This window comes from Melanotaenia boesemani, chromosome 4, assembly GCF_017639745.1.
Source record: "Melanotaenia boesemani isolate fMelBoe1 chromosome 4, fMelBoe1.pri, whole genome shotgun sequence".
Taxonomy (NCBI): Eukaryota; Metazoa; Chordata; class Actinopteri; order Atheriniformes; family Melanotaeniidae; genus Melanotaenia; species Melanotaenia boesemani.
The window spans coordinates 12,756,591-12,780,961 of NC_055685.1; the positions used below are offsets into that span (position 1 = coordinate 12,756,591).

At 40.9% G+C, this 24,371-nt stretch overlaps 1 protein-coding gene across 2 annotated transcripts in view; it reads left to right on the forward strand.

Annotated features, from left to right (window-relative positions):
- The window catches only part of klhl5 (kelch-like family member 5), a 55,772-nt gene that overhangs the window by 12,616 nt on the left and 18,785 nt on the right, over positions 1-24,371 (forward strand). The window contains exons 1-4 of one of the 2 annotated variants that reach the window (XM_041982690.1): positions 13,272-13,992; positions 17,640-17,828; positions 23,079-23,215; positions 23,834-24,030. In XM_041982690.1, coding sequence (XP_041838624.1) covers positions 13,391-13,992; positions 17,640-17,828; positions 23,079-23,215; positions 23,834-24,030 — 1,125 coding nt within the window. In that variant the 5' untranslated portion in view covers positions 13,272-13,390. Of the gene's footprint in view, positions 1-13,271; positions 13,993-17,639; positions 17,829-23,078; positions 23,216-23,833; positions 24,031-24,371 lie in introns of those variants that run through there. The other variant, XM_041982691.1, reaches the window with a different exon arrangement.

Here is a 24,371-nt window from a genome sequence, read left to right on the forward strand (position 1 = left end):
CATATGTTTTCTGTGTGTTAATTTGGAAAGCTGTGAGTGCATTTACGTAATACATGATGTGGGCTATGTCTCAAACTGAACATGGCAAAACAACCAGGAATAATCAGTTTGACCACTATTACAGTGGAAAGTAGCTAAATTCTACCAGTGAAGGAAAGATAACCGGATTAAATCTCACGCCACATCATCTGAAATGGGATTTGGATCAGGAATCTAAACATTTATCACAATGGCACAAACTTTTCTTTTTTTCAGTTAGAAAGGTTAGTGCTAAAGTGCTTCTATTGTGTTATCTTTGAAAGCCTTTATTATTCAAATATGGTGAATCTAAGTGCATGTATAAAGCTTTTTTTGAACTGCTCATTCTTCGCCTGTATTTTTAGTTGTGACTAAATATAGTCACTTCTCTGATCACAGAGACGCTTAAAGGCAGAGGGGAAGGTTTACCTTACACTAATTTCTTCTTTGTCTCATCCTTCTCTGTCAATATATATTGTTTATTTTTTGGACAGAACAAAAATGTGTTTCACTTTTTCTTACAATAAGAAAAGAATGAAACCAGAACCGATCAAGTGTCGACCACTTGATTAAGTACTTTAACACTGTTACTTTGCTTACATTCAGTTAAGGAATTTGCCAAAATTTTACAATGTGTCCCACCTCTGATTGTCTCAAATTTCTCCTGTTTCACTTTTCTTATTAAATTGCATGGTCTGTCTACCTCTGTCCTTTTTCAGTGGTCCCACGGGTTTATGTATCAATGATTTGTGGGGGTATAAGGTAACCTTCCTCCTACTAACCAGAACAAGAGCCTGCTGGATAATGTAATAATTCAAGGCCTAAAAATGCTGTTAGGATGCAAAAGTATTTTGTTCACAGCAGAGACAAGGACAAGAGAATATTACAGCAGGATGTGTTTGCAAAATGTCACATTTGGGCATAAAATATTAAATTGAATAGCTAACGGTCCTGGGTTATATTCTCTGCAACCAAATTTGACATAAACTGATTTCTGGCTCCAGTGGAATAAAATAAAAAAATTTCTGTACAATCTGTAATCTGATTGTAATAAATGAATTCTCTTTTCATTTCTTATATTTGTCCTGTTTCTTTATCATCCCCCACTAGAAGAAGTTCTCCAAGTCTTTTCAGCTTTAGAAATATAATTTTTTTACTAATGTCCCCAGTTATTTGCTCCAAGATATTTATGTTCTATAGTGTCAAACCACGTATGTCATCAACAAGCAGTGAATTCCCTCAGGTGTGTTGCATTTGCAGGGTATGCTGGAAAAACAGCTTCAGAGAGGAAAGTGAGTTTAAGATGATAAAATCATAGAGCCTGATCGATCCAAGACTTGCATCTGAAAGCAGTATTACAGCTAATTTCTATATCAAGGAAGACATCTTACCTTCCTATCAGTGAGTTGTTTATTTGCAAATCTTTACATACATCTGCGTGTACAGCCAAGTTGCAAAGCTTCACTGCAAGTCAAGTTGTTCTTTTCCACAGTAAACGCTCCCCATGAACACTGAAATGCCTTGTTTGTAATCCAAGGAGCATATTCCTGAGGATTCTTCATGGAAAGAGTTGCTCCTAGTGGCCAAATCTATTACCGATTGGATTGTGCAGAAATCATATTTGTGGTTTTTCGTGAAATATAACAAAACACTTTTATGCTCATTGACCAATTAAGCCAGGAGTAAACACTGCTACTCCGTCCAGTTGGGTTTCCTTGTTCTTTTCTTCTCTGTTGCTGTTCACTGGTTTGTGGTAGATTTCAATGCCAACCAACACTGCTTCTTAGAGGCTGGTCACCAGTCAGAGACATTGATGGAAGCTGAGCCATTTTACCCTCGTTAATACAAAATGGAGTTGAAATGTTCAAAGTTGAATGTGCAACAATTACCAGCATGGTAAATAAATGTGTTTTAGGCTCAACCATTCACAGCTCTTGAAATGATGACTCATACCTAGCAACGGGGGTCAACCACACCTCCTCACTAAGATCGAAGTTTCTGTCCATTCCTTGCTCAGAGTTCTCTGAGAATGTTCTGGAATCACTCCTAAACTAAGACTCCTTGTTAGGAATTTTTAGGCAAAGTTAGGAGCTCAGAATCTTTAGGAATACGGGCCCAGGTGTTTTCCATTACTACAAGACGTTTCCTTATGATATATTTACTTAGCGCCTACCTGGTGGCTCATTTTGTGCTCAGGCAAGCAGAATCCTGACACCATTTTTGTTCAATCTGATGAGTATTTGTGGAGTATTTTAAAGATTCTGCAGCTATGTAAATTATGAAAGAATTAATTTGCTGTTTAAACATCAAAGCATATAAACATCTTCTAGTGGAACCACAGATACGATTTTGTACCTATAAACAAGCAGCTTATGGGCTTTTTAACACCTATTACATTCACTCGTTGCTCAGCCCAGCACTGGAAGGGGAAATGATTACTGAACTTGCATTCATTAAGCCAGAAAAAAAAATGTTTGCAAGTAATGCTAATGCTGCTCTAAAAGTTGTTCTGTTGTCTTTGGATGTTTGGTAACACATTAACCAGTTAGTACAATAAGATAATAAAATGTCAGGGCCTTGATATTGTGTTTACAGCTTGGCTTTCAGTTCCAAAGTAGGCAAAAAAAGCTTTAATTTTACTTCACTGAGCTCCATTGTGCTCTATATTAGATAATGTCTTAGGCAAGATCAGCTGGCACAGTGCAAGATCTCTGACCTCCATGTTATACTGCCTATAAATATTTCACTTTATTCAGGAAAAAGCCTTACATGTAGCTGGGAAAAATGTCAAACTCAAATCATGACATGATCTTGTGACAACTTCAGTGGACATTTCAGTTTCCCTGACACTTTGACGTGAATATCTCAAGACTTTTCAGACCTCAAACAAGTATCAAGGCTTCATCGGTTTCAAAGCAGCAGCCTTACTGCTTGTGTCTCTGTCGCTCTCGTTTCTATGAGAGCAATGGGCTCTGATTGGCTCATAGCTGCAGGGCAGAGTAAATTATTAAGGCCTGCTCTTTATTTGGCCATAAATGCTCTCCCCCCTCTCTCTTTCCATCTCTCAATCCCTTGTGTTTTAATCTTCCGTTCTTCCCTCAACACTGTCCATTTGGGAAGAGATGGTGAACAGGAAAAGAAGGCACTGCAGCATGTTCAGGGGCTGACAACAGAAAGGAAAAAATATAGAGACAAATGAGGTTTGTGATGATGGACATACTGGAAGAAAGAAATGCCAGGAGGGAAATTGGAAAAAGAGCTATGGAGCATTGGAGAGGGAGAGGGAGGAGTGAAAGAGGGAGAGCATTGAAATGAATTGCATGCTTAAGCACTTTGCAATCCTCCACACCTGCAACCTGCCCAACTCTGAGACCTGAGTTCATCAGTGCAGGCACACACCCGCTTTACTCATTGGTTTACAGACCACTGGCTGGAATCTGTGTGTGTGTATGTGTGTGTGTGTGCATCTGCTTGTAAACCAAATCAAAGAGGCTGCTGTCATTAAGCAGCTATTAAGCTGCCAAACGGCTGAGGGTGGAGAGAAGGAAGACAGAGGGGAGGAGACACAGTTAGAGGCAGAGCGCTGAAAGAAAACATAGAGTTGTTTTCATTTCCATCAATAATTCAGGCTGTGTATCATCTCCTGTTGTGTGCAGCTGCAATCTTAATGCCTCAGCAATTTTAACAGCGTCAAACAAGCCAACACACACACACACACACACACACACACACACACACACACACACACACACACACACACACACACACACACACACACACGCACACACACAGTCAAGAGGATTAGGAATTGTTTGTATCTTTCTGTGGACAGACATGTAATTTATGTAAATATAGGATTCTTCCAGGAGAAATTCTGACCACACATAAAAGTGGTGGGTTGATTATTGCTGTACTTTCTTTATCTGTTGATGTCTATTAAATTCAACAAGCAGCTCCTGTTTTGCATTATTCTGCACTGCTGTTCTGTATAACAAACTACTTCATCTTTGTATCAGTCTGATCATCTCGTCTTCACATTAGATGACTGCGGCTGCTCTGAAAAGCTGATTTCATGTATATTATGTTCTGTTTTATATGTCATATTTTGTAATGGACATGCTATTAATGGAAAGGTTTAAATCACAAGGAAAAATATAGAAAATAGTCTCTTGACTTTGCCTTCAGTTCTGTGAAGTGTTCATCATTTTGGTTTTATGGCCCACATTTAAACTGTTTAGTAAAATGACCCTCTCATTAATTCACTGTACACTAATGGGAAATGAGAATAAATATTATCCGTCCATTTTCATCCATCTATTCATTCATTCTTCCGCTTATCCGGGGTCGCAGGGGCACCTGTCTAAAACCCAGACTTCCCTCTCCCCATTTAATAAGATCAAGCTAGAAATATATATATATATTTTAGGATATTAAAAAATGCTGACCATAGTGTTTCAGACAGGCACAGACTGGCTGCCACATTTCCATCAGTCTGCTCCAGGGCAGCTGTGGCTACACATGAAGCTTACCATCACCGAGTATGAATGAGGAGTGAATAAGTAATGGACACAATGTGAAGCACTTTGGGTGCCTTTAAAAGCCCTATGTAAATCTAATACAAGTTAGTTCCTTTTCATGGTTCACAGTTTTGAGATCACAGAACCAAAAACATGCAATATTTACCTACAAACTCTTTTGATTATCTTATAGTTTGTTTCATGATATATATTGTGAGAAAGAAAGAAAGAAAGAAAGAAAGAAAGAAAAGAACAAGTAGCATTACTATTATAACCCCCATTGAGGAGCATTGTTGTGTTATGCTTACAGAGCTGAAGAAGCCTCTGTCTGAAGATACTCTGTCTTATTTTGTGTGTTTTTGATGTGTTGACAGAATCAGTCCCTCTCCTGGGACTCCCAGCGCTGGGCCAGCTTTCTTTCTTGATATGAAATGAGAGATTTTTTTAGAAATCAGCGTATCCTGTACATTATGATTAGTCTTTTTTTTAAGAGAAGGAGCAATGCAATTCTGGGTTCTGTAGTGTAAACAGATCCATTCAAATCAAACATGAGCATTCTTGACAAAAAATAATTCTTTCAACACAATTTTTCACAACATATAACTGATAGTTAAATAAATAAATTATTTAAAATTAAAAATTTAGGTGATTTAATTGTTTAAAAAACAAACACATACTTGTAGAGTTATATTAAATCCCAGCGTCTGAGGTGAATTTGAAAGGTTTATAGCTGTTTAATATTACATTAACTGAAAAAAGATATTATCGGCTGTATAACTACTACAGTTTGGATGGTTGCATAAAGAATGCATAATATGACAAATCAGTGTTATACATTGCCATGTGCAGCATGTGTGAGATTAACAAGGGTCTGAACATTGCTCTCAGGCTGAGTCATATGTGGTGGATGCTGGCATCATTATATCTAAGGCTGAAGGAGAGCACAGTGTGATTCATTTGAGTTCATATGATATCACATCAGCTCATAACCTTTTGCTGACCTGCAGAAACATAAACAACCCAAACCAAGGCTCCTTCACATCCATGACTATATCTGCTTGCAGAGGTTGTGTGTATGTTAGGGCACAATGTGACATAAAAAAGCATATGATAAGAATGAATGAGAGTCAACGGTGTTTCTCACAAAATATGTAAAATATTATCAACATCGTTATCCTCCACCTCTCCACGCTCGGGAATGACTTAACAGATGCACCGTTCAGCAAATGTGGCTGCATTTTTCAGTTTTCATTTTCCCTCCCTGCTTTTCAGCCCTCTCCCCCCTCCCAGGCAATTAAAGGGAACCAGAACTGGCAAGCCAGACCAAAGCCATTATGTTGTGTTTGTGCATGTGGGTGTGTGCCGGTGTGTGTGTGTGTGCACGTGTGCATGTGGGACCAGGTGATGTGTTTAAAGGCAAAAAGGAAAAAGAAAAATACATGGATCAAAGTAATTGGACAGTTTGGTTCACACTTGGGCAGTCCAATGCCCATGTGCATATCAGTGTATGAGTGTGTTGATGTGTTGTGTGCATTCTCTCCTTTTCTATTTGAGACACACATACACACACATTAACACTTTTTCTTTGCGTTTTGTGTTAATAGAACATGGGAGTAAAAGTGTATCAGTCTGGCTTGGTGCAGTGAGAGCAGTATGGAGGCTTCTGCTCCAAAAGCACAGTATGTGTGCGCTTCCCTGAGTCAAGGCATGGCATAGATGTAATTGTAGGCCATTTGAGAATTTTGATCCCCGCCTGCTGCCTTTCCATGCCCTAGATCACCCCTTACTCTCTTGCTGTCTTTCTTTACTCCCACTCTTTGCAATCTATCTGCATTCAAGGCGTTATATTAGTTGCACACATGAGACGCACATAATTAATACTGGCTTTTCCATCTCTGGAACCCAAAAGGGGTGGCGGGGATAGAGAAGAAAGGCTGATGGATGGGAGATAATTGAAGGAGAATATCAGTAAATGGACAGAGGAGGATGTTACGGGGCGTGACTTAATGATGAGTGGAAAGGAGTTAAACAGCTGAAAAGTGGGCCGAGGTGCTAACAAATCTTTGTTATGAACCTTGTGTTCTGTTGGATAACACAAAATTACGATGATAGAAAATAAACAGAGAATGTGGGAAAGGACCCACACAGCGAGGCATCATAATTTGCTCTCAAGTTTCTTTCATCTCTTCTAATAGTTACTCTTTGGGAAACTAGGACAGCAGCATTATTTTGGAGCTAGAACACACTCTTCTTGAATGCAGATGGAGGACAACACATGCATAAACAGAAACACATAGATAAACACCCATACACACATATGGAAGAGAATGCTTTCCTTGATGTGTGCGGTTCTGTTATTGACTGATGCGATGGAGGATAAGAGGGAAATTACCGGAAGAAGGTGGTCTGCATTTTATTCAAATCAGACAACACAAAAACACACACAGACATTGTGTATCTAGAATTGTGAGGGCCATCTTGAGCAGAAGACATTCCCTATTCTATTAACTCCAACTTTAAAGTAGAACACCATCAATTTTTCACACCACTGTCTGCAGATGTAGGGGAGTGTGCCTTTCTGTGAGAAAATAAAAGTTAAAATCAAAGTCTTTTGATGTTCAAGAGAAAGTGCCGAAAAAAGTCAAAAGACCAGGCTCATGTGATTTTAACTTAGCACTTGTTGTAGCTGAAGATTAAAGCTCAATATTCAGTATCCCTGTTTGAAAGGCTACAACCACTTCTCCTTCATCCCCTAAAGCAGTGGTTTCCAGCCTGGGGCCTGGTACCCCCCCAAGGCGGTCCCCTAAAGAGCACAGGGGCTCCCTAAGGCTTTGAACATTAAGAGATTAATGTCTACAAATTGTCCCTATTTTAAGAGGGAAAAAAAAGGCTATGTGTTGTTCATTTAACTTAGGCTTTATCAAAGGACAGGACTCCACCAAAAACATTATTTATAGTGAAAATCTCACTTTTGGAAGCATAAAACCTCAGTTTCAGCCTGAGGTGGAGCAGGGGGTCCATGGCTTTTTAGTATTTGCATGAAGGGGGTCCCCAAGGAAAATAGGTTGGGAACCACTGCCCTAGAGCAATGGTTCCCAAACTTTTTGAGCCACGACCGCCAAGATAACATATGCTGGTGTTTGAGACACCCCCCCCCCCCACCTCCTGCAATGACCGTGGTTAATTGTGTGTTATATCAAATGGATCGTCCTGTGGCCATCCTCTAAATATGTCTTGGACACTCTGGTGAAGGGACTGGCGGAGCTGTCAACTGATCACCACCTGATGGTGGGTTGGCTCAGATGGTGGGGGAGGATGATAGTCAGGCCTGGCAAGCCTCAATGCGTGGTGAGGTCCTGGCAGAGTCCTCTGTCAGAAGGAGCTTCAACTCCCACCTCCAGCAGAGCTTCAACCATGTCCCAAGTGAAGTGGGGGTCATTGAGTCCAAACGGGCTGCGTTCTGTGTCTCTATTGTTGAGGCAGCAGAGGAAGCAGAGTCTGGGGATCAGGGGATCTGCTCTCCCATCTCTGGGGCTGAGGTCACTGAGGTGGTTATAAAGCTCCTTAGTGGCAGAGCCTCGTGGGTGGATGAGATCTACCTGGAGTTCCTTCAGGCTCTGGATGTTGTAGCGCTGTCTTGGTTGACATGTCTCTCCAGCATCGCATGGACATCAAGGACAATGCCTCTGGACTGGCAGACTCTTCAAGAAAGGGGAACAGTGGGTGTGTTCCAACTACAGGGGGATCACACTCTTCAGCCTCCCTCGTAAAGTCTATTCAGGAGTCCTGGAGAGGAGGGTCCATCGAATAGTTGAACCTCAGATTTAGGAGGAGCAGTGTGGTTTTCGTCCCATGGAACTGGGAACCAGTTGTACACCTTCTTCAGGGTCTTGGAGGGGACATGGGAGTTTACATATGCTTTGTGGAATTAAGGCAGATTTATACTTGTACTGTCTGCGTGTGGTCGGTTACGGTGTAGCTGACACTGGTGAGTTTGCTCTCAAACTCAAGCATAGTGTGTATGCGTCGTTTGGTGTCATGTTGCAGTTTCCCCTCCATAATCTGAAGGTGGTAGCATGGGTGGTATCGGCCGGTAAACTCACCAGGTCGGAGTTCTTTTGATGGTTCACTTCAGTTTCGGTGCATATTTTCTGTTTTAAAAGAACAATGGCGTCCAATATGGTTAATTGTGTTTATTAGATTGTTGAAGAAAACGAAGAAATAATTCGATCAGCCACTCATCAACTCCTTTGGTGTTGTTTTTAAAAATGGCAGTTACTACACAAATTCAGCAAGAAGATCCAGAAATCTAGAAACTTGTAATCCCAAATTGACCAATCATAAGGGAGTACCTCTTCCAGACCTGACATGCAGGTCTGGAAGAGGTACTCCCTGCTCTGGGCCTCCACAGAGCTACGCAGCACCTATGGCAGTGACGCAGACGCAGCTCGAGTAGCCTATAAATCCGCTTTTAGAAAAGGCGTTTGACAGTGTCCCCTGGGGACTCCTGTGGGGAGGGCTCTGGGAGTATGGAGAACCAGATGATTAGTAGCTGGTGCCTTCTCTAAGCAGTTTCCTAACAAGTAATTTATGTCCACAAAGCAGGAGGCAAAGAGGGTGGGTTACTTTTTCAGCATTTTCAGAAAGTGGTTTCCTTATATTATAATTAAGAAATGGCCATTAACAAGAGCAGTGGAGGTCAACCTGAGGTCGTGATGACCAATAAAATCAGATAAACTAGTTGGTAGAAGCACAAAATCAATAAAAAGGAAAGCAAGTGACTGACTGTATGGGTTTTGTTACTAAATATATATGGTTGAGTTAATAGTAGAAAAAATAATGGTTAGGGATTAGTACCAAAACTTTAAAACAAATAACATAGAATATATGATTAATTCTAGGAATTAGAAAATATTTATTATAGTTGGGTTTTTCCATAGTGGTGTGTCAATACCACACAATGGACAACAAAAAACATGCTCATCTAACAGTTTTCAGTGTCAGATTAATCATGATGAGGCAAGTTAAATTCTGTCTTGGACAAGGTTAGAGTAAAAATTGTAAAATAGTTAGACTTGTAGATTGAAAAGGCATTAAACCAAAGTTTGTTGCCTTGATTTTTCTTTTATGTCCTAAAAAGCTTAGACATCAGGTTTCTTTTGATCCTGTAAATCCTTTGGTAGCGATGAAATACATTTCTGTTGTAATCAGTATTGAATATTGTGTCTCCAGATCAATATAACTTTAATCCCATACACACACTAACCAGACATGGCTCTTCCACGTGTTGGGCGGGGATGCTGTAACAATGTGTGGAGGTAATTATTTGCTCGGCTGGTCTGAGCTTGCTTTGACTCTCAAGGACGGATGGACTCGCCCGCAGCCACAGCTCCAACCTACACAACAGTTACACAAACAAAATATGTGTGTGTGTATTTTTTCTGCCTGTAATATGGGTGCTGTGACTTGAATTAAAATACGACTTTGTGTTTTTGTGAAGATATGCACAATGTAAAGTGGGCATATGGTTTTTATTTTTTCAGCTGAGTGCTTGTGATTAGGTGGGAGGGTGTTTTGTGTGTAGAATGATGGCTTTAGCAGCATCGTGCTTGCAGGTCCACACCTCAGGGAATGAGCATGAAGGCCCACACACACACACAACCATGCAGTGTGTCACTGCATAATAGCAGGGATGGGGAGCAGGAAATTGAGGTTGAGGAAAAAAGATTGAGGAGAAAGGCAAAGAGCATGGATGGGAAGGGAAGGATTTTTTTTTTTAAATAACTGACAAAAGCATAGGAAAGAAAAAGAGGGCAGAAAAGAGGACAAGATAAGAAAAAAAAAGGGGATTTGAAGAAGGACTTTGGAGGATGAACATCAGTCATGAGAGATGAGCTGATCATCACATCCAGTCCAGACAGATAATGTTTCACTTTCCGGCCCCATAAACTCTTTTACGATAGCTTTCCTGCAGTGATGGCAACCTTTTTTTTATTTGGCTATATGTTAGCATTTATGCGAGTTTGAGAGTGTGTAGCTGAATGCTTATAGAGTGCATAAGACATATTGCATGCTGATTTTTACTTGCATGTATGAGGGTTGTGTGCATGCAGTTGCATGTGTGAATGCACATCAACAACATGATTAACAATCATTTTATTGAATAGGATATGATGGTGTCATTTGTGTGTGTGTGTGTTTTGAGAGTGCTGTAGAGTCATAAAGTTGCACCACACACTCTTGAATGAGGGCTTTGGACTACAGCAGCCAGGAGACCAATAACACAGGCGGCTCAGAAAGGCTCCCACCAAGTGTCCAATGATTAGATCCAACTGAAGTAGACCGGAGCTGAATGGCCCGTTCATTCCTCGGCTTCATTCCCCCTCTGAGCCCCATTCCCAAACTCCCCCAGTAACAAGACAGCGTTTCTATCTCAAGTGCAGCTGAAATGCATTGATTTAAACTCAAGTCTTTTGGCTTCTTTTTTTTCATCAGTTGTGTGCACAGTGCTCTGCCGGATGTTATCCAGATAACTCTTTAATACAGGGGCTCTTAAACTCAGCAGCACATAAATGAAATGTGGAATCCATTCTCATTTCCCAGAACACATACTGATGTAAATATATTACCACTATTGCCTGGAGGTGACACGCCAGCAAAGGGGAATGCAGCCAAATTGATGCTGACGCAGAATACATACTGGGACAAAACTCAAGTAACCAAATCAATATGCATGGCAAGTAAACAATTTATTAATTAAGCTTTGGATTTAATTTTGGAAAGCAAACTAACAACAAAGACCAACTTCTGCATGCAAAATTGCTTTGACACAGTTGTGGAACTCATTCAGGCATTCAAATCATAAAAATATATTTTGGTAATTATGCCCAGTGCAAAACAGTGTGATTGCTTTTGTGGAGGATGATTAATTGCTGAGGAAACATTTTGAATATGGCATTTTTAAGCATATAAATAGTAAAAAGTATTCATTTAAATTGTCCCAAAAAAAAAAGAAAAAAAAGGCACTTATGACAAAGTGAAATCTTGTTTAAACTCCCCAGACTGTGAAACTGCTGCTTGTTTTCATGCTTCCTTCCAGATATTGCTTGTGTGTGTGCTTATGCACCCATGTGTCTGCTGTGCGTGAACTGTTTTTGTCGTATTGATCAGATGAAACAGCAGGGTGGTCCAAATCAGTACATCCTAAAACTGAAGAACAGCCCTGTTCGTTTCTCAGAGTCTGGCAGATAAAAGTGGTAAAAATTTAAACTGGCCATTTTCAACTGCTCCTCTCAGTTTTTTATTTATGGTAAAACTGAGTCTGCAGGCAGGACTGTTAGTCTGCTGGGCCAGTTTATGAGTTACACATCTCCCATCTGTGTAATTCACAATCTGACCTCGGCTGTTTGACTTATTGATTTTTACTAGAGTGGTGCTCCTAAAGCATCCTTCCCGTCCTGTTGGTGGGACTCCATCCAGAACACACTGTGTTCCGGCTCGTGGCTCCAGTGCATCCTGTGGTTGTCCAGGGGTTACTGCCGAAGGTAAAAAGGGTTCTGGTTGACTGGTCTGCGGGGGTCTGGATGGCTGGCTCCCACAGGACCCACTCCCCAGTGATCATTATTTTCTATGAATAGCTGCTGCATTGCAGATGGAGGGAAGACAAGGAAGAAAAGGAAATAAGGAGGAAGAGGGGTAATGGATGTCGAAGAATAATGGTTTGTGGAGAGGCAGGGCGAGGGAATGAGATGGCATAAAAGCTGTGAGTATGTGTGATGGTGGGTGGGACTGAAGTGAAATTTTATTTTCAAGGACACTCAGATCCCCCTCTGTGGAGCCTTTAAGTAACGCTGGCTGTTTTCTGCTTTCAATATCCACTCAAACATCAGTTTGGTTCTTCCAACCTGAAACAGACGGTAACTGTTGTGAGGCAATGAGACAGACAGACTCACTAAGAGGAAGATGCCATAAAAAGTAGAGGGAAACAGCCAGACAGTGGGAGTGAAGATGATGCGTTCTTCACCTCATTACTTTTACGAGTGTTTGATGAACGTGTAATGATGGCTGCAGCCTCACACACTTTCTGTGGCACATGTGCAGTCTATTTAGAAAACACTGCATTTTCATATTTTTCACCAAAACTTTGTATGAATTGCTTTCATGTCACGGTAAGAAAACAAAAACAATCTCTTCTTAGTATGAATAACAATAATAGTATCTGCAACTAACAATTTTGTTGTTATTGTAGTAAATTTGCCCAAAATAAATGTTTGGGATAGTTATAGGTTTGATTGATTATCAACTGTTGAGTAATTCAATAACCAACAGAAAATTAAATAGCATCTATTTAGTTTTTGCAGGTATAATGGGTTAATAGATTTTAAATTAAATTAGTTTATTGACAGTGACAAATGTTAGTTGGAGCCATAGCTAGCCATTAATTTTTTGATAACATGCTCTCTCACACACACTGGCTGGTATAGCTTTCATCTAACACTATTAAATAATATTAATTGAGTGTATAACTTGCTGACTTATGATAATAATCATCCCTCTCCTCCGCTGTAATCCAATGCACGTGGCTTGCACTGCATTATTTGTTTAAAATGTGACATTAAAGTGTCCTTGTGGCAGATGTTTGTACGTTTAAGGCTTCACTCTGAGTGGTCCCGCTTCGCTCTCTCCCTCTCCTCCGCTCTCAGTTCATATACTCTGCCATATTCCACTCACTCCCTCCAGTCGCGGTTACGGGCGTGCGGTTGCCAAGAGAGACGCGCGTGCAGTGCAGTGATATAGCTGTAACGGCAAAATCGGCACGGGATCTCCCCCGCCATTTCCTCGTGCCGAGCCCTGGAATGTCGAGTAGTGGCTCGGGCTCTTCTTCGCGGAAGGAGTTCGATGTGAAGCAGATTCTCAGGATCCGATGGAGGTGGTTCGGTCACCCCGCGGTTCCTCCGCCTCACTCCCCGCCGCTTGGAGATTACTTCGCTTCGAGGAGAACCGGCGGCAGCTCCGGAGACGGACCCTCAGTTAGCGGCTGCAGCAACTCAAATTCAGTCAGTGTAAACCCAAGCTCGGGTAGTCACAGTGGACTGGTGGCCAGCGGCAGCGCGGGGTCTAATCTGTGTAACGGCAGCAGCAGAAAGTTTGTTGATCCGGTTGGGAGTCGGGTCGGTCAGGGAGGAGCGGCGTTTGGAGCCACGGGGAACTCTTGTACCCGCTCCCTCAGCCAGCCAGAGTGCAGAAGCTCCGCCGCGGCGCTGTCGTGGGTCTCCCCGCCGCTTCAGCGTCGCTCTCGTCCAGTGACAAACATGGAGCCCCCTGGCGAGGCCCCGGTGCCCCAGCTGATACCCGAGCCCTCTGCTCATGTCGGGGTTGAGCTGGAGGAGGCGGTGGCAGCAGCGGCTGCGGTGGGCTCTGAGGAGAATCATCCGGAAACAGACTCCAGCTCGTGCAGGTTTGATGCTGGCGTCCTTTTCTCTCTGTGGGTGACTTTTAAGAGAAAGTCATAAAAAATGTTTAACTGGCAAAATTTTAAAGAGTTATTGTTTTGTAAATTCACAAAACTCCAAACTTTCCTAAAAAAAAGTTTGGAAAGTGAATACCTTTGCCGTTAACGTTAGTTTTCAGAAAAAAGAAACTGAGTTTGCTTAAGTTTGATCAGACACTTTTAACCCTTGTGTCCTTGTGCTTTTCTTCTAAAGTAGTGTTAATCTCCCATATCAAAGTCACCACTGACACTCACGCCAAGTAAACCATGAATAAGAGGTCTACTAAGCCGGAGTTGTTACTCAAAACATGCACACAGGTGGAGAAAAAAAATCATGTCTGGTTGTTGGGTGGGGTTCTACTGATTTCTCCCTTCAATCTCCTTTATGAGACTTCCCTATCAGGCTCTCCTATAACACCAGAATGAATCTATAAGACTATGCCTGAACAATAAATGCTTAATCTATAATTTATATTATTTGTTTGCTTTTATTGGCTCAAGTTTTTAATACATGTGTGAACATACATAATGGGGTGTGTTGAATGAATTTGGCCATCCAGCAATGGTGTGAAGAGGACATTTAATTAATAGTTGCCATGGAGACTGCAAGACAAAGCAATTACAGCATCCCAACTTCTCTCCGGCACAATTTCAGATGTATTTTGTTAATCATAATGGAACAGTAAATGTCATGAAGCAAAGGGAGGATTGTATGGTTTTTTTGTGTTACCATAAAGGCAACATGATGCATTTGGCAGACTCCTGTCATGTTCCCAAGACACACATCAGAAAATATAAATGATTCATAGGACACCACGCACACACAAATATACAAACACATACACGCACAATTTCTATGACTTTTCAGTGGGAGCTGTTGGTGATGTATATTTTAAAATGTGACTGTGTGATGTTCTTTCAATCCAAGCTATGTTCTTGTTAGGGTCAAGAAAAAAATGTATATATTTATATATGTATATACAATTGAAAATTGTGTCTGGCATATGCAAAGACAAACATTTAAATTTTAGTTGATTTTGAGTCTGTGCGTTACTTGTGCACAGAGCCATATCCTTGCACATTTTATGGTTGCCATACCAACGCAGAAATTAGTTTTGCTGCATGCATGTGCTGCCCTGAGCATGTTTGTTTTTTATATATGTGTATGTTTGTGCCTTTCTATGTGCCACTCATCGTCCCCCTCAGAGAGCTCCTGTGTATGCTATGATACTCCAAGAACTCGGGTGGCAGAATCCTAAATGGGATCATGGGAAGGGATGCACACAGAATCCCAGAGTGTCCGAGGGCTCTGATGAGCTCGACTCCTCTAATCTCTTCCTCTCCCTTATACTTTCACACCACTCTTCAATTTAATCATGGCGCGTCTCCCTTACTTAGCCTCTCCCTCCTTCTGTCCCATGTTCATCTCCGCCCACCCTCGGTCATTCATATGCCCTCTCTTTTTTCCCCCTGTAAATGTGCTGGGATGTGGATGTGTGTGTGTGTGTGTGCAAATGTGTGCGTATAAGAGAAAGAATCGGGCAGGGAGGGAGACACTGAATGACAGTTGAGTGAGTGTCCTTGCCTGGAACAGGGGTTTGAAAAAATCTGGCTGCATGGTGAGACTCTCTCTCTCTCTTTCTCCTCTTCTTTTCTGTCTCTCTCTATCCATGCTGAGTGCCTGCCAGGCTCAGTTAAGGGGAATGGAAGGCAACGTCCCCCCACTTCAAAGCCATCTCCTCTGGCAGTATTTAGCCACACCATTCATCTACGTACACACTTACACAAACACATGCACACACTCTTGAACACTTGAGGGCATGAATGCTAGCCAAAAAAGCTTCCTTAGAGGGTTGGATCTGGATTGGGAAGAGAGGAAATAGAGGCACAGATGGATGATGTGATGAGGTGGAATGAAGTGAGTGAATGATGAGATTAGCTGGAGAAATTAAAGTGGAGACAGGAGATTGATGGAGAGACAGAAGCAGAGAAAAGATGACTCTTCCTATAACATATCAGTGACAACACATACACACAACAGCCTAATTGGGTGTATAATACACATATTGTGTGTGCACACCAGTCTTTTTCTTAACTGTGGTGCAGTTTATATCTGTCTTAAAGTCAGTTTCATTTTATAGATTTTTTTTTTCTTCTTGTAGAAATGCAAATTCTTGATATTTAAATAAACATTGAATGAGGAGTGGTACCTCTGTCTGCTACAAAATAAAAGTACAAGATTCTCCTTGCGCCAAAGTGCCCTTTCCATCAACTGCTGAGATGAATTTTAACCTTTTCCACCTAAAAGGACTGGTACCAGGAAAAATGACACCAGCACCACAAAGTTGGAAATACAGACATTGTGGCTATGGAAGGGAGCCCTTGGACTAACTATATAGAATAAACACATTGTACAGTGCAGCCAATGGAGATAATGCACAAGTTATGCATGGATATATGCAAAGGGCAGAATATTAAGAAATACATTCAATGAACAAATGAGAGGAGCAATATCTCCTTTTAGACAGAGATAATCAATAAATGTCTGTATGAGTAAAATAGAACAACAATGGTACACAACTGAATTGCAAATGTGTCAAAATTATTGATTGGAAAAGATGTACTGACCACCAGCACTTGGCACAGAAGGACACACACAAGAATGATTCATCTTGTCTTTGTATTTTTTGTGTACATGCCACATCTTGTGATAGTTCTCTTAGAGTTTATTTCTGTGAGTTTCTCCCATGCTCTTTGTCTCTGTTTATTCCTGGGGGAAAGAAAAGCAAATGGAGACTTGCTGTTCAGTCCAATATAATGTGCAACAGCTCACACGTCATATTTCCATGTCCCTAAAAGAGTGTGATTTGTCTCCTAACTGTGGAGTTGTAATTGTATCACCCTTGTGGTGTCGGTTTGGACTTGTTCTTTTTTGTGTTTTCCTGCCACTTCTCCTGTTAAATTAAAAATTGTAGTACAGCTCTTTCTCTCTTAAATTAAAAGCTGGTTTGGGAGCCATGACGCTGATAAATTATAGGGCTGCTTTGCTTTCAATAACACACACATGCACAGATGAACTCATATATACCTCTTCAGCTTTTTATTGGAAAATAAGACCCAGCAGTCATTATGTTTTTCGATTGAAGCCGTTCTCTAATCCCTGTTTAGTTTTTCGTTGTTGTTATAGATACAAGGAAACTGGTTGCCATTGTGGGGCAGAGTTAATTACTGCATATGCTATGGGCCTTGCGCCTACAATGGTTTAATTGGCAGGTTCTCTTTTTAAATGGTCTAAATTTAACTGGCCATTTACCCCAAGTAATTGGACCATTAAAGAGCTTTTGTGTGCTCCTGGCAACATACACTAACCCTGCTGAAAAGTGAAGGAGAGTGAGTATGTGTGAGGAAATGATACAAAGGGAAATATGGTGGCATAGAAGGCGCAGAGCAGCTGGCGCAGCTCCCTCCACACAGCTGTCTCTGTGTCTTGAACAAAAGAGAGTCGGCATCAACCCTGTCCATTCAAAGCTTCTGTCTCCTCTTTGTGGCTTTGTCTGTTTGTGTTTGTATTAATGCTTTCTCTTGTCTCTGTGTATGTGTGTTTGTTTTCACAGGACGTCTAACAGCAGTGCAACACTGTCCTCATGCGTGTCGATGGAGCCATGCGTGTGTCCAGAGGAGAGTATGTTCACTGCGTTGTCCCACGCTGATGTCACCTTCCGCAAAATGGAGGGCTACCTGAGGACCAGAAAGCTGTGCGATGTTATACTGGTGGCTGGAGAAAGACGGATACCTGCACATAGGTGAGGAACTAAAGAAAGTCTAATAAATCTTAGAAATAAATCAATATTCTTAAGTTTCCATTAACACCTTCAACATGGAAAGCTGGCACAAGCACCAAAGCATCTACACACATGATGATACGTACTCCACACACGGTACTGTTTGGAAATATTGTTTCACATGCAACAGAAGCACAGTCATGCTCATAAGCAGTCCCTTTTTATTTTTGTAGTACCTCTGTACTATATATACTATAGTCTCTGACTCATACATCACACACTGCACACAAACAAACACACTTGTGCCTCCTATCCACCTCTCTGTTTTCTCTATGGGCATGTGGCCACTAGTGTAGCAGTGGGGTCCATCTGCACACAGATGAGACTGAAAAGTGGCCCTCCACAGCAGAAAGACACTGTTTCTGTCTCTGCCTCCCTCCTTTGCCTCATGTGATTTAGTCCTCTAGGCGCAAATGGTGACAAAGACCCTGCTGTACAAGAATCCTAATGGTGGATGCGAATGAGTGTGTTGGCGTCTGAAGTTGTGTGTGTGTGTGTTATATGGGTGTTACCCGTTTGTGTGTGAGCAAGGAGGTAGGAGTAAGACATCTCTGCTTGAAAGTGGTTGTTCTGTTAGCAGTTGATTTATTGTATCTGTATAATAAAAAAGCTTTTCTGGCAACAAAACACACTTCTTCTTTCCCCCCTTGTCTCTCCATCCTACATGTACTGATAAACAATGTGCACTCTTGAGAAGGCCACTTTTACTGTTCTTTGGTTTCTAACTTCTTACTGTTTGTTGCAAACTTTGGACTCAGCAAAGCCGTTTTTGTGCATTAAAAAATGCAGGACACATTTGTAAATTTTGTCTTTGCCAGCACTGCACACAAATACATTGCTTTGCAAATCTATGTTTGTATTCCCAGCTGGTACCTCTTTCAGTGCTGGTATGAAATGATTTTCAGTTAGTAAACCATTACTTTATTTTGCCTTTATCATATTGTAGAGCAGTTCTTATGCTTGGGTTGTTAGTGCAAAACCAAGATTCTGCAGCATATGCTGGCCACTTAAGGTAAATCTGATCAGCTAAGTGGGATCTTGTACTGGAAGACCCCAAAGAAAAGCTCAGGGAGTCAGCTGTCTGCTGCATTTTAACAGTGGAGATGGTTTATAAGCCAAAAGACATGGAGGATGAAAACTATCTGGTTTTGCAAATGTATGTTTGGTTAACCTCAGGGCTCTGTTAAAGAGCTGCACAAAAATGCTTCCAGAGGTTTTTCCGTATGGCCGTTCAGGAATATTTCATTATAGTGGATTCTTTGAATGTGTCATAGAAATTCTTGTGGTGAAGTTAATTAACTTACTACTGTCCATCTTGAGAGTGGCATAAGATGGTGTAATACTGTAGAGTCGTGATAATTATTGAGATGGTTTACTCAATAACACTAATGAGGCTCTGCAGGAGAATACCAGAGTCAATAACTGGTTGTTGAATGGCAGTCCCTTGAACAGACAAGTAGGCTTGCTTTTTGCATTCCTTAAGTCAGGCTGCCATTATGACTTACAGTCGGACTACGCGCCCTTCCTTAGTACCTTCATATTTTAGTACAAATTGAGAGAAGTGACAGGATTTTAATAAGTCCCTCATGACTTGCTTGTTGTTTTTCCCCTGTCAGTGTTGGAGCAGGGACGTGCTGCATGTTGTAGGGATACAGAAGTGGAAAAACAGACACAGTGTTCAGTTGCCAGCTTTTGCCCTCCTTTTCCTGAGTTCAGCTTGTCTGTTTCCTGCTCTCCTCTCACTGACATTTTGTCTACTTTCTGCCTTTTCTATAACAGTTCGACACACTGCCCGACCCTCCCGTCGCACAAGCACAGTGCATTTGTGTTTGTGGGTGAATAAGCTGGTGCTGAGTATAGCTTGTGTTGCTCACAGCAAGTCAGAGACCCACATGAAAGATTAAATGTGTGTGTGTGTGTGTCAAAGAGAAAGGGAGATAAGAGAAGAGATACCTGACTGGAATTCTGCAGAGCAACGTTCTACTGACTGTAATGTATTTTGACAGCTTCACCTGGACCACACACACACAGGTAGACACACACTTATATGCTTCAGGCCAACTGTCATAGTCTCAGTGTCACCCTCAGTAAGACATATACACTCAGTGCATGTGCAGGCATGTTTAACACACCGCAATGTCTAAAACATACAAGGACATACAACTATGGAGGCACACAAAGCCATTTAAACATGATAATATTTGTCCCACATAAGTCAGTCTTCAGGCGATTCTGTTTCATCTAAAGGTTAATCATTAATTACTACTGGAATCCAAGATGGTTTCTTGATCAATTGCTAACTTTACAGTGACATAAAAGCACTTGAACAAGGTCTTAATCAGCATTTTGCTTTTAAGATCACCCTTATTAATTCATTAATAAAATGGGGTTTAGCAGGCGTTAGCTTAACTGTGCTCTCTTTGATTATCTTCAGCTACTTTGACACCTGTGTCAAACGCTTGTTTGACTATTTTCATTCTAAATATCTCTTATTAAAAGACGCATTACTGAACTTGGCAGATTTTCCCAGTGAAGTACCCCCTAAAGATGGCTAATTCAGCGACCATCTGCAGGTGCCACCCTAAAGATGACCACCGTACCTCTTCTCTGAGCTTTCTTTGGCCAGTAAAAGTCAGTCCAATGTTGACTCGGCTTATCTCTTGCTCTGTCCCTTTTTCTCTTTTTATTTTCATGTTTTCCTCTGATAAAGTCTTATTTAGTGTCTTTGATGAATCAGCCAGGTGCACATTTAAAACAGCAAGTGTGTTGATATCCAGTTGATACGGTGCATAAAGTGAAACTCGGTTGTAAAGTGACAGAGCATCCTGAAAAAAAAAAAAAAAAAAAGTTGTGTAATGTGCTTTCTCACCCTCATGACACTGCTGGGAAGTGATTGCACCAGGATTGAGCATAATAAAATGTCAATGTGCCATCAAAACATGTCAGAAAGACAGAGTTTTAAGGTATAAAAGTTACATAGTTCTACTTTAAAGAGACAATTTTAAGAGGAATGAACAGATTGCTGCATATCAAATACTAATGATATAATACTAATATGATATAGTACTTTTGGATACTTCTTTTTTGTCACCATGATGTGTGAGTGTGAAAATTCACAGGGACTGAAAAGGGTAATGGACTGTTGCATAAGGGAATTAATTATCTGTCTTGCAAGTGACATTTAGATAATGCCTGTCTGTCCTTCATCTCCCTTGCTTTCTATTATGCTGCCTAACATCTCTATCAGATGTCTCTGGCATTAAGTTTTACTCTGACCTTAAATTAAGGGCATGCCATCTCTCTCTCTCTCTCTCTCTCTCTCTCTCTCTCTCTCTCTCTCTCTCTCTCTCTCTCTCTCTCTCTCTTTCTCTCATTTAGCTGTTGTACTTGACACATGCCCACTGTAAAATTTCCTCTGAGTGCACCAAAAGTTTTAAAACTGACTCAAAATGCATAATATTGCTGTGATTCTTAGATATATTATTTTACTTATGTGCTGAAAATGAAAACAAATGAATCAGTTCCTTGCTTTGGTAACCTGGTCACACATAGTGTGAGCTGTTTTTTTTTTTGTGTGTGTTTGTTTTTATAGCTGTGAGAACATTTCACTCCAGTGTATCAGAATCATTATTGTAGTGGGTGGTGTGACTTTAATGTTCCCTAAAGGTCTCAGGTAGGGACTTGTTAAAGCTGACAGAAACAACTGGGAAGCCATTAAACCAAATGACTTCAGAGTACTGCAACTCCTGGTTTCCCTGCCAATACACCTGCAAAACTGCAGCATTAAACATTGAGACATGTTCAAACACTATTGAACACAAACTTAGACACCTTTTAAACTTCATTTTTGAGAGACTGACAAAGAAAAGAATACAGGTGTTGCAAAAATCAGAAAAATCAGACCCTCAACTATTACCCACAAAACAAAGACCTGAAGCTGTGTTTGAAGGAAGAGGATGCCAAAGTTCTTCATCGTGCAGAAAATGGTTACTCCAGTTTATTGCAGAGAAAGATAATTTTACCAGCTATTAAATCATAAGGTGAACTAAGATTTTCACATGGTGCACCTGAATTTTTACTGAATGCATATCAGGTTTAATTTACGTAAGTTTTAGACCCAGGAAGGACCTGATCAGTCTTTAGTATTTTCTGATATTCAAGTAAAAAAAATGTTAATTGAAGAGATCCTTTAGAAAAAAAGATACTCAAAAATATCCTTGTGGCTATAAGTGTCTAAAGGGACAGTGGTGATAAACATTGAGAATTGAGTACTGACCAGTTGAGGCTGTACAAATCCTTGAATGGGATTTCTGTGGTGAGTAATAATCCTTTCAAAGCAGACAGATTGTGACCGTGGCAAAGGCAGAGGCAGCAACGGTGCAGCAGCTGGCTGGTGCTTGTAGAGGTTGCTCCAGCCTCAACCTCTTTCACGTTAAGACTAGAACAAGAAACTTTAAAACATCTAACAGGACTTCTCAAAACCAGACAAAAAATAAATAAATAAAAGGTAAGACAATGATGTGGAGACTGGAGCTTAAAGGCACAGGTAGGTGATGTGCACCACCACACCCAGTCCCAGAGCCACACCAGAGGAAGCAAGAAGAGACATAAAATAAAAGCCTAGCAATAAACAAGGTTCCTGATATAAAACCTTAGAAAACAGACAGTGGTTTCTTTTCCACATGACTGTGCCGCACGAGACATTTCTGTGGTTTCTGTTTCATGTTACTGTCTGTTAAAGATACTTTTTTTGGTTTGACTTTTACGCTTCTGTTGTACTTTCCTGGCCACAAGCCTTGTCTTCTGTCATGGAGCATTCATGCCTCGGAGACCTACTCTACCAAACATGACCCACATTTTTGCTGCAGACTTTCCTCTCTTGAAGTGATTGTCTGTGCAATGCGCATGTATTTTTCTTAACCAGACATGTACCTGAACTCTTAACATTGTGTAGACTTAAAAGTTAGGGCCCTCCAGAGGCAACCATCCCCCAAGCTTTTTAGCATACCTGCTTTCTGACCTGCTTACAGCCTGGTTTATTTTACCTCCTCTGCTTGTGCCATCATGTCCAAGCTCTTTTCCTTCCTCCTCTCTTCTGCAGCCTTTCCCTTTCAGCACAGGATCATCCTGTCAACAAGGTCAGAGTACTATGTTCCTCAGTTACAGCTGCCCATCCTCCCTGATTGATGCCCGCACTCTATTCTCCCACAGGCTGGTCCTCTCATCTGTGTCTGACTACTTTGCGGCCATGTTTACCAGTGATGTGCGGGAGGCCAAGCAAGATGAGGTGAAGATGGAAGGAGTTGATCCTGATGCATTGTGGATTCTGGTTCAGTATGCATACACAGGTACACACCTGTTTACATTTTTTAGTAAAGGAATATGATCACAGATTTTATAGTTCCTGTGCCACAAACTGAGAAAACTGAAGCATCAGTTTTGTGATTTTCATGAGATGAGTTTTTATTGACAAGTCCAAAACAAATTATCTTGATTCCATAATTAAAACTTTAAATGCAGTAATACATGTGTGTGCTTGGAGTAAGGTGATGTTTTAATGCACTGTCAGGCATATTAAGCCACCAGCTTTTAATCAGAATGCTGGTTGCTTAATTTTTAAAAAAATATAGATAAATAAGCAGAAAATGTTTTATATATATATATATATATATATATATATATATATATATATATATATATATATATATATATATATATATAAATAATGCATCCAAAAGGAAGTCCACTGCAGTGAGGTAAGAATGGATTTTCTTAAGGAAACAAAGATCATGCAGATATAATAGGATAAAAAGTGCGCTGCAGCAGATTTTTTAGGAAGGTCGCAGTAATCCCACTGGTAATAATGACCAGTGAAACCACTCCAATCAGAAACAGCGAAGAAAAGATTTTACAGATGTGATTAACCAACCTTCTTCCCAATGTACTGTTCTGTTGCTGTTGCTCAGGTCGTCTTGAATTGAGGGAAGACACCATTGAGTCTCTGTTGTCAGCCTCCTGCTTGCTGCAGCTGTCTTCTGTGGTTCAAGCCTGCTGTTCCTTTCTCATGAAGCAGCTCCACCCCTCGAACTGTCTAGGCATCCGTTCCTATGCAGATGCTCAGGGCTGCCATGACCTGCAGAGGGCTGCAAACGCCTACACAATGGTGGGTACAGAGTCACTCCAGATAGTCTGTACACCTCCACCTCTTATTCAGTCTATCAAAAGAAAATGATTGAATTATCTGCATGGGAAAATTAAAATAATACTATGTGTTCAAGAAGACTGCAGGAGTTATTTAGGTACAGTATTAAAAATAAAATATAAGAACAGTTAAAGGCTTTCTTTCATCTATGTGTTTAGCATATGTCCAGCAAGATTTCAGTTAGTGTCCAACTCTGATCTCATCCTTGGTAACAAATTGGTTCCTTGGCCTCAGCGCTCCACACACCATACCACCACAATAGATGTTTTCAGCACAGAGTTGCTATGGTGACAGAGAAAAAG